This window comes from Panthera uncia, chromosome D2 (genome assembly GCF_023721935.1).
Source record: "Panthera uncia isolate 11264 chromosome D2, Puncia_PCG_1.0, whole genome shotgun sequence".
Lineage (NCBI taxonomy): Eukaryota > Metazoa > Chordata > Mammalia > Carnivora > Felidae > Panthera > Panthera uncia.
This window is the reverse complement of record NC_064818.1, coordinates 8,028,722-8,040,012: the sequence shown is the minus strand read 5'-3', so window position 1 is coordinate 8,040,012 and position 11,291 is coordinate 8,028,722. Positions and strand designations below refer to the sequence as shown.

The 11,291-nt window shown below is 44.2% G+C and overlaps 1 protein-coding gene across 2 annotated transcripts in view; it reads right to left on the bottom strand.

Moving 5' to 3' along the window:
* Positions 1-674: 674 nt before the first annotated feature.
* Positions 675-11,291, bottom strand: part of FAS (Fas cell surface death receptor) — a 28,642-nt gene continuing 18,025 nt past the window's right edge. Inside the window, exons 3-9 of one of the 2 annotated variants that reach the window (XM_049646088.1) lie at positions 9,778-9,915; positions 8,636-8,744; positions 5,913-5,971; positions 5,690-5,758; positions 4,144-4,250; positions 3,066-3,090; positions 675-2,356 (exon numbers count right to left, since the gene is read on the bottom strand). In XM_049646088.1, the coding sequence (XP_049502045.1) occupies positions 2,070-2,356; positions 3,066-3,090; positions 4,144-4,250; positions 5,690-5,758; positions 5,913-5,971; positions 8,636-8,744; positions 9,778-9,915 (794 nt within the window). In that variant the 3' untranslated portion in view covers positions 675-2,069. The remainder of the gene's footprint in view (positions 2,357-3,065; positions 3,091-4,143; positions 4,251-5,689; positions 5,759-5,912; positions 5,972-8,635; positions 8,745-9,777; positions 9,916-11,291) is intronic. The other variant, XM_049646089.1, reaches the window with a different exon arrangement.

The following is an 11,291-nucleotide window of genomic DNA, read 5'->3' as shown; positions in this document are numbered from 1 at the left end:
AATAATAATAAATAAGATACAAACCAGGTTTGGAAGGTTTTAGTATGAAAAATGAATGTGGAATGTAAACTATCTCATCAGAACTTTTTATATAGATTACAGCTTGAAATAAGAATATTTTGGGAAAAATAGGATTAAGTAAGATATATTATCAAAATTAAATTAAAAAAGAGAGATAATCCAGTGGTCACAAAGTAGCCAGAATGGAAAGTATGCAGGGTAGAACATTTTTCTTTTTTTTAATGTTTATTTATTTGGGGGGGGGGGGCAGAGAGAGAGAGGGAGACCCAGAACCCGAAGCAGGCTCCAGGCTCTGGGCTGTCAGCGCAGAGCTTGACGTGGGGCTCCAACTCACAAACCGTGAGATCATGACCTGAGCTGAAGTCGGACGCTTAACTGACTGAGCCACCCAGGCATCCCTGAAATATTTACTTTCTTATCCACATTTCAGAGCCTCACATCCAATCCTCTTGTAATAACAAACAATTATGTACTATTTGGGACAGATCCTCTGGGCGGTTAACTACTAGGAGGACTTTAAAAAAAGGAAGTACTTTCGGAGAGATCCAAGAGAGAATTAGAGATTCATACACAGGCTACCTTTAGCAGTAGTCAGAGCACAGGAAAACCCAAACAGAAAGCAAGCCCTTAACCAAAAAAAAGACAACCAGAACTGCCAAAAACAGGATTTTAATGAAATATTTTATGTTTCCAAACATAAGAAAAAAAGATCCTTTGCCAATGGAAGCTCTTTAGGTGGTTGTAACTATCTGCTTCGGTTTATCACTATCTTCGATTTACATCTACCTACATATAAATAGCGTTTATTAAAATTCATATTTAACACGAACTTTCGGAAGTGTTTACAGGTAAAAGGAAGGAGCAGCGGGGAGGGGGGCTTCTTTGTCTCGGAAGCTGCAGGGAGTAACAAAAGCCTTCCTAAAACCTGAGGATGATTTCACCCTTTTGCTGTGTCTGAGCTGCGTCTGTAGGCTTGTCGCCAGAGAGGACACGTGCAGCCTCACTGAGCATTTTTTGAGGAACAGGACAAGATAGGAATCTACATTATCATCTTCGGTGGTAGATGTGGGTCCTTGAAAGACCACAAGGCCACCTTCTGTAACAGCAGTTAGTCTCTCCAAAGCAGGCCAGAAGTTTCTATGGGCAGATAGATCATTAAGCGGCTTTTAGCGGATCATTAAGGGTTTCTTAGGCCGCACTTCTGGGTTGGAGAGCGTGTTGGCAAACAAGGCCAATCAGGCAGAGAATGGACAGGCAACAAAGCTCCAGTAGTCCTTCCTTGATGGAAACATTTCGACACCTGAGAAGTGAGTGAGTCATCCCGATCCAGAAAGATGGCGTACGGACGAATAGGAAATATCCAAGCGTTATAATCCAGTCTGCATTTTCTGTGTGAATTCAACATGGAAATACCTCACAAGGAAATGCCAGTAACCTGTACAAAGATATTTGAGATAGAAACATTCAGAGCACATGCAAACTTTCCTCAAATATTCTTCTCGGAGTGGAAAGTTTACAAAAACAATGGGATCTCTAGAGTCAGTACGGAGGTAAAGGTACAGGCGAAGTGGTCTTTTCAGTGATTGTGACATCGCAACAAACTCACAGCTTCTATTGATTTATGGAGGGGAATCAACCTAGGGATAGACATTTGCATTCACATGCACGGATGCTATTCACACCCACACCCTCTGACTCGAGTTTAGACACGAGAGTGTGTTCCCAATCTTTTCTCCTCTGCACACACACTTGTACACAAGTCATGCTACTATATTTACTTTGAACCGGCTCTGTCTTCCCAATGTCCTTCAAGTCAGAATCACGAGACCCTCCAAACCCGTAAATATATTAGCTCTAGAACCTAACGAATGAAAAAGTAAACACGCCCTGTAAACACGCGAACGGTGTGGATGGTCAACAGCGATTAAGAACTCATTCCGACGCTCATTTTGCTCTGTATGGACTAGTAGACACTCAGAACTGAGTTGTTTTTCACATTCAGCCAGGCTTCGTCTTTCATTTTCGTGTTTGCAGTTTCCATTCTCAAGTTAGCCCGCATTGTCCTTCTGGACCATATCTTCAATTTTCTCGGCAAGAGCGCAGAGATTGGCTTTCCTGAGGCCTTTCATCAGAGCGTAATATGCGCCCTTCCTCCCATGGAGCTGGTACCAATTCCGGAGCAGCTGGACTTTCTGTTCAGCTGTGTCTTGGAGGTTGTCGTTCTTGATCTCGTCTATTTTGGCTTCGTTGATACCGTTCTTGCGGACAAATTCTCTGACTTGAGTTATTTTCATTTGTTCGGCAATGCTACTGATGTATTTACTCAAGTCGATGTCTGCAAAATAGAGGACAGTCTCTAAACATTGGTTTCTCTAGATGAAATGCTCATAGAAAACCATGTTTACTTCTCCTCCAATAGTATTAAAGATACTCGTTAAGTCCTAGAGATCGAGAGAGCCGGTCGGAGGGGGTGGGCGGGAAACAAAACCCAACCCCTCCCGTGACCCCAGTAGTGCGCTCGATGACCCGGGCAAGTCACGTAACATCTCGGTACATGTTCTTTTCTCAGCTATAAACTAAGAGCGTTGGGAGAGATCACCTCTGACGTTCCCTATGGATTGGATGATCAATGACCCACAAAGTTCAATGGCAGGCAAGACTCTATGATCTTCTCTCTGACTCACAGGCCAAGGAGCAGGACTGAACAGAATCATGAATATTATTACAGAACCAGGAATACACCACTAATAACAGAGTCTGCAATTCAGCTGATTTGGCCGCTAGGTCAACTTAAGCAGGCGTTCTATAAAAACCAGTTAATGGAGGAAAATTCTCTTAAGCCTCAGAATATACTGTCTTCTTGCTACCCAATTAAGTTTTCACTGTATTAGTTATACATTCAAACACACTGTCGGATAAACACTTGACGGTGAGCAGGAAGGACTGTGTTTAACGAGGAGTAAGACCTCGCGATATGTCACTGAAATTAGCCCGTAAACGCCTAAGGAAGCCATCTCCATGAAATGAAAAGACAGAAGCCTTACCTGCGAAATTCATTGGGATACTCTCCTGAGGGGACAAGAAAAAGGGAGGGAAGGAGCAAGATAAATAAAAATATATTTGTATATAATATTCTACATGTAACTGTCTAATTCTTCCTTAATACAAAGGAGGTACAATCAGTAGCTTGATGTATAAAATTAGCTAGATTACATGATTGAGAAGGATTCTCCCACCATCCAAAGTTTTATGCTGCCCGAAACTAAGGAATATTAGCTTATTTTTTAGGCAGGCAAGGAATCTAAGGATTCATGGAATGTGCTGAGATGATTTTTTCATATAGACTCGTGAGAATAAACATGACAAACATAATTATTCTACAATTTCCTTTACAGTTACTAATCTTCTTTTTGACCTGAGAAAATGGTTTAAGTTGAAACTACTTAATAAACCCCGACTTTCACCGAGCCCTGACCCCAAATGGAAATCATCATTCATCAAGTGAACTGTTTTCTCTCCCCACTGTATCTTTTGCTATCTGAAATGCTTTGATCCACGTTGATAAAAGATATGGTGAGAGACAAGGTAACAAGTGGCTGGAGCGAGCTAAGTTGTGCCTCTGCGACAGGCTTTCAGAGTTTTCTGTGTGCCCGGGGCTCGGATAATGAGTCCCTGCTCTCGTAAAGAACGTCTGTCCGCAGTGCGTCTGCAGGGATAACACCAACGCAGAACACAGAAGCTTGGCCACGTTCTCTCTCCAACTCACGCTGAGTACTTTCTCATACTTACGTTATTTGTGTCGAGGCTTCTTATAAACTGGGCACCATATCTCAGTTCAGTTCTTTTTTAAACTTTATTATTTTGAGAGAGAGAGAGAGAGAGAGAGAGAGAGAGAGAAAATCCCAAGCAGGCTCCACACTCAGCGCGGCACCTGACGCAGGGCTCGATCCCACCAACCATGAGATCATGACCCGAGCTGAAATCCAGAGCCGGATGCTCAACCGATTGAGCCACCCAGGTGCCCCTTAGTTCATTTTTGATGCCCCTCTAGCCCACACACACGCACACACCATAGGTGTTTGTTTAAAAAAAAAAAGAACAAATAAAAAGCTGAATGACTACTTTCTCTGTTTCCTTAAGGAAGCCGATGCACGTTTCAACACCTACAGTAGATGAGACTGTAGATCTCCGGCGGCCATTCTTCGTATTCCTGTACTTTTTCAACACACCTGAAAGACAAAGAGATTTCTATCAGACTCGGTTCTCAGGCTTGCAGGAAGCCTGTGCGAACACACTCTCCCACGAAGAGAAGCGTGAGAAGGAGGGAGCAATTCCCTGAAACTTAACGTGACCAATACCCAAGAGGCAGCATTGTCCCGTTTCTGGAAATCCCGGCCCCCTCGGTCGAATGTTCTAGGGTATGTCACATTTCACGCGAGTCATCCGTTCATCACACCCTGGCCTAGCCGGAAGCTGGCTTCTCACTTATCGTGGGGCCCCGCCGCTCCCTTTCACCAGCTTGGAGTTGGGTGCGTGTCGATCGCAGAACACAGAAGCCAGAGGACGTGGCAAGTTGGCATCGGCTTGCCACGGGGTGACATTTCATGCCGGGCAGTTCAAGTACATACTCACACAAATAGCTAAGTACACACACTCAGTGTGCGTGTGCCTTCGAGTCAGTAGGAGATGCAAGAAAGGAGTGGGTACATCTCCAAGCACAGCTGGTGTCTATTTGGTCTCCAAAGGCAAAGCACCCTTTGCATCTTCACCTGAACCGGAGACAGTGATTTGTTCCAATGGGGAAGGAAAAACCGGATGCTCTAGAGTTCTCAAAACCTGACACGTTCTGTGCCTTTATGAGCGATTTTCCTGCAGTAATCACGAATATACCCAATTGGGGCTTACGTGTTGACTTTCTCGGTAGCCCTGGCATAAACTACACTGCCAAAGTATTTTAAATTAAGGGGGAGAAATAAAAAATTAAAAGAAAAACCCATGGAGTTTGAAAAAGGAGAGGAGGCACAGAGAGGATGAATTTATTAAGTGTTCCCTGCAGGCTTGCCCAGGAAGAACCTTCTTGTTCTCTTTTTTTTTTTTTTTTTTTTAATTTTTTCAATGTTTACTTATTATTGAGAGACAGAGAGAGACAGAGTGCATGCAGGGGAGGGGCAGAGAGAGAGGGAGACACAGAATCCGAAACAGGCTCCAGGCTCTGAGCCGTCAGCACAGAGCCTGACGCGGGGCTCGAACTCACGGACTGCAAGATCGTGACCTGAGCCGAAGTTGGACGTTTAACTGACTGAGCCACCCGGGCGCCCCACTTCTTGTTCTCTTAATGCATGGGACCATCTCAGCGAGCAGTGAAGGGTTACTTCTCGTCCTTGGCCAACTCAGCTGGGGCCTGGATGAAAACATCCTTGTTCACAGGGAGGATGGGAATATCCATTCGGGACTTCGGAATAATTGTTTAAAAACGGTAGCTGAGGGATGGCCGTACCCCTCATTCTTATCAGGTCTCAGGGGGGTGCATCCGGTGGCAGGAATTTAACAACACAACAAGGCTGCCTACCTGGCAGTTTTCTTATGGGTAGGAGACAGATGGGAATTCTTGGGAATTACTACTTCCCAAGTTATTTCATCCTGCAGTTTGAACACAGCAAGAACTTACAGCAACATACTAGTGCGGACGGTAGAATCAGGAGCAGGGCACAAAGCCACAGAAGTTTGGAGCTGGATCCTGTAGGGAGAAACATGGAGCACTGAACGTGAAACCAAGTCAGCTTTAAGGTTACACAGAGTACTCCCAAAGAATCAGAAGGGATTGGCTTTTCGTCAGATTCTCCAGGGGGGACGAGAGAAAGGAGAATACAGTCATAGAAAGAAACAGTCACCTTGTTTACATTTGGTGTTGCTGGTTGGTGTGCAATTCTCAAGGATTCCATGTTCACACCTAAAAAGCAAAGAATCCAGAGGAAATTCAAAATGCCTGGCGGACTGGCTCCTTGATCATCTGCAACGACACACTATACACGCAGGGCCATTTTATTTATCTTTGCATCTCTGACAAACATATTCCCTCAAATGTTGCTAGATTAGCATCTGACGCTGGCACAAAGTCATAACATGATTTATATGTTTGGGTGAGAAATATCCTACAGAGTGACTATGTTTTAAAAGACAAAGAGTTGAGAGGCACCTGGGTGGCTCAGCCGGTTAAACAACTGACTTCGACTCAGGTCATGATCTCACAGTTTGTAAGTTCTTGATCTCGGGGTCGCAGGTTTGAGCCCCACAATGAGCGAAGGGATTACTTAAAAAAAAATCTTTACGCTGCCAAGAATTACAGAAAGGTAATAAAACATTGACAATTAGGAAAAAGGATGAAATGGACAAAGATCTTAAAACTCGTAGGAAACGACTTGAAATCATAAACTGCCAAAAAACTATTTCAAAACAGTCCCACTGGACTATAAAAAGATCCGAGGACAAAACTACCCATGATACTGCTTAGAAATCCCACCCAGCTGGCCAGTAGAGATGTCAGGGCATCCAGTGGTGATGAGGACACTCAAGAGGAAAATCCTTGGGGTTTTCTTCAGAGAGCCGAACCCTGACAGTCAGATTGTCAGATTGCCTGAATGAGATCGGTTCAGCCGATTCCCTAAGTAAGCGAGCTAGGATAAGTGGCTTATCCACCATGAGCCTGTTTCCCCATCAATAACAAAGAGATAACATTTGCATCCAACAGTTATGGTGAGAAGAAAATTGAATGGAGATTATGAGGTATTTAGAACTATTATTACAGCTGACCCTCGAGGATATGGGGCTAAGGGCACTGACCGCCAGCCCCCCCAATGCACAGCTGAAAATCGACATACAGCTTGTGACTCCCCTAAAACTTAACTACTAAATAGCCTACTGTTAACCAACAGCCTTACTGATAACATAAACAGTGGATTAACATATTTTGTATACTGGGGCCCCCGGGTGGCTCAGTGTGTTAAGCATCCGACTCTTGGTTTCTGCTCAGGTCATAATCTCATAGTTGTGAGATAGAGCCCCACCTGGGGCTCTGTCATAACAGTGCAGAGCCTGCTTGGGATTCTCTCTCCCTCTCTCTCTCTGCCTTCTCACACTCTTATCTCTTTCTCTCAAATAAATAAACTTAAAAATACATATTTTGTATACTGTATGCATTCTATACTGTATTTTTTCTTTTTCGAGAGAGAGAGTGCAAATGAGCGAGGGGCAGAGAGAGACAATCCCAGGAGGGGCAGAGAGACAAAGAGAGAGAAGGAGAGAGAGAGAGAAGCGGGGCTCACCCAAAGAGGGGCTGGAGCTTACCTGATGTGGGACTCAAACTCACGAACCGTGAGATCATACCCTGAGTCGAAGTCAGATACTTAATGACTGAGCCACCCAGGCAACCCCTATACTGAATTCTTACAATAAAGTGAGCTAGAGAAAAGAAAATGACATTTAAAAATCATAAGGAAGAGAATATACATTTACAATGCTGCACTAGACTTCTTGAAAGAAACTCACACATAAGTGAACCCACACTATTATTCCTCTTATTTTCGTACATTAGTCCCTACCTATCCTATCGCCATGAGGCACTCTCAGACATGTGGGGCTAGAAGTAAGGACTAGGTTGACTGCCCATAATTTAGAATTTTCTAGTAAGTAAGAGACATAAGGCATCATGTCCCTACTTGTCAAGCCAACGTTCCCAAGGTGAAATACAAGTTTAAGGCCAGGCACCTGAACATAATGCTAAACGTTTCTATTTGCACAAAACAATAACTTACAAAGCAAAAGCTAATATACAACACATATTACCCACCCTGACGTCACAGCAGTGAGGCTGACAGGAGAAGTGAGTATTATCTGCGTCCTCTGAGTGAGGGAACTGGGGGTCAGGGAGGCTAGCTGACTCTGCTCAAAATCACCCAATTAATCAGAAGAAAAGTGAGATGCACCATCAGGTTTTCTACCATTGGCTCAAAACTAAGATCTGTAGCATGAAAGACAACACCTTTTGTCATCTGGCCCTGGCTCCTTTTCACCACACCCCGGCCAGCTACTCTGCTCTCTGGAGTGTCCACCTGTCTCTCGGCAGATGTTGTTCCCTGCTCGAGATGTCCTATCCATCTGTGTACTCCTGGGAATGTTCTCTTTCCTCTTTCAAGACTCTGGCCACGTGTCATATCTTCACACCCCGCCCCCCACCTCTCCAGGCCGAGGGGAAAGGTTCTCCTGTAGAACTCATAACACCCTGGGCGCAGGTCTCTTCTGCTGTTCGACACACGGTGTTGGCCCCATAACCATTGTTTTTCTTGACTCTCTCTGCCTCTGCCTCTCTCCTGAGACGTTTGATGCCGGGAACATGGCTTGCTCAGAACATTTCTTAGCTTACGCAGCTCGCGCACTATCCAGCACATAGGAGATGTTCAATCAACGTTCGGAGACTGGATGTTTGAATGAACGAAGAGGCGAAGCAAGACTAGAACCCAAATTCTTGACTCCCAGCCAGTGTTGTTTCCCCCCTGGGAAGACATGGTCTATCCAGGTAGATCTCTAGCATTTTGATCAAAGAAAGATGAAAACTTACATCATGCACGGGTTACAGTGTTCACACAGAGAGACGTTACAAAAAAAGTTTGATTTACATCTGCACTTGGTATCCTGGGTCCGGGTACAGGTTTTTTCCACTTCTAAGCCTAGAAAGCCAATTTTCAGACTATTAATTAGAGCAGCTGGTTATAAGTGGACCCTGCAAATGGTGAGCAGGGGCCACAAGAAGTTTTGAGATCTACCGCTTAAATCGGCACATCTTCCCTAACACAGAGAGTATTTACATGGCAAACAGGTAACCCCAGGTGGAAATAGTCGAAATCATTTTAGCCGAGTTTTAAGTGGGCAGACAATCCAGCAACGAATGCCACCTCACTTTTGCTTAAATAGTTCCCCTGTTCTTCTGGAGCCTGGCTGCTCAGGGCCTGGGTTGGAGACCAGCAGCAATCGGCATCACTTGGAAGCCTGTGAGAAATGCAGAATATCAGGCCCTGCTCCAGATCCAGTCAGTCAGACCAAGGCCAAAGCCCTCACTCAGAGATCCTTATTTAATTGCTCTGAGGTGGGACCTAACAGTTGACATTTTTCATAGCTCCCTGGGTGACCCTAATGTACAGCCACAGTTGAGAAACATTGCTTTAGAGCCTGCGTGGGGCCAAGGAAAGCTTTATGTCCAGAGATTTCTTGATATCAAATGAAACTGGGAGTATTTGTTACATTTGAATCTAGGTTCTCACAATAGATTGGGACGGTCGTAAAAATTCAGGTCCCCCGTTGGAATTATCAGGACAAAATCGATCCTCAAAGAACGGGGAGCATCCCACGCACCTCTGGATTCCTCTGTCCTTGTATCAGGAGGCTTCTGAGCTCTTGAGGGCCACGACAAGAGCATAAATCAAGGTGGCGAAAAAATGTATGCAATGTTGATCGGAGCGGATGAACCCTGTTCACCAGGTTCGTATTTAGTTATTCTGGGAGAACTGCCTGGATTTGACCCACAAATGTGTAGACAGGTGATTAGCCTGGTACCTGGTCCCGCTTCACCCCGGCCAGCTCCATGCTGCCCTTTTCTGTGTGCGAACATAGTACCAGAGTAGGCCCCAATTTCGAACTGGATTATGCATGGTTCTACGTGGAGCCCCATGATTGGTCTTTTTGATTGCTTTGAAAGATGCCTACCGTGCTCTCCATCACAAATTCTACATCTTCTGCATCTGGGAGAAAAATGGCTCGTGTCTGTGTAGTCCTTCCCTTCTTCACAGGGTATACAGGATGCTGTACCCCCATCTTCTTCACAGTCGGCAGCTTTTCGTGTGCCTGCCCAAGAGAGAGATGGAACGAGTGTTTGAACACAAGGTGGTCACGCAACAGCATGGGAGACATGCAGGTATGACAACAAAATGGGGGTCAGGGTTGTTAGGCTAACGAAGTACAAACACAACGGGGGAGAAGGTTATTGTGAAAATCACGTCAACAGACAGGACGGCTCCCAAGACTAAACCTAAAAGAGCGACTGAAGGAATATGCCTACAGACATAGGATGATTCACAATAGGATTATATATTTTAATTTTTTTATTGTTTATTTATTTTTGAGAGAGAGAGAGAGACAGGGTATGAGCTGCGGAGGGGCAGAGAGAGAGGGGGAGACACAGAATCCGAAGCAGGCTCCAGGCTCCGAGCTGTCAGCACAGAGCCTGACACGGTGCTCGAACTCACGAACCATGAGTCAGACGCTCAACCGACTGAGCCGCCCAGGAGCCCCAGGAGTATATCTTTTTTAAAAGCTTACGATGACCAAATGCACTTGAAGAAATGCCTCTAGCAACTTTTTTTGCAAGGAGGTCAGAAATTCATTCAATTTCTTTCTGTTCCTTTGCCATTAAGGGATAGAGTACGTTTGGATGGGAAGGCATGAACGTATTTACAACATTTATCATCAGGTTTTTTTTTTATCTCAGTACACACAATCGTGAATAATATTCACATTTCCTTTACAAATAAAGTGAGTCACTGTATCGGTGTTAGTAAGCTTTATACAACCATGCTTTCTCCTGAAAATTCATTTATTTAACAAGTGTTTATTCAATGCCTATTGTGTGCCAGGCACTTTCTAGGAGCCAGAGATGCTGCATGAAACAAGACAAAGCCTAGATCTTCAGGGGCTCCGTGTTTCCAGGGAAGAAGCAGAAAATGCACAAGTAAGCATATGATGTCAGGTGATGGTAAGTGTTCTGGGGAAAACATGGGGGTAAGTGCTATGTTGGGCAAGAGCTAGAGAAGGAAAATCTAAGAGGAAGCAGGACTCGTGACCCCAATTATTCATGGTATTAAAAGAATTAAAAAAATTAAAAGAATAAACAGAGTCTGTCTGCCACACACATGTGCACAGCAACAATAATTTAAGCTATTTTTCCTGGATACGTAACTTTCTTAGTAACACGATAGCATTCTTTCTGATAAAACAAAATACTACATACGCAAATTATGCAATTTAAACATGGGTGATATTATCATAAACTAAGACAATAGTGTGCCGATAGAAAAAAATAAACCGATTGTGAAAACCCAGAACCAACTTCAAATTCAAATACAGTGCTGTATAACATCACAGGGATGCTTAAGAAAACTGAGCCAAAGTTCAATTTTCCTCGCTTGCCAGTGGTAGTGTTATACTGGTTTCTAAACGAATCA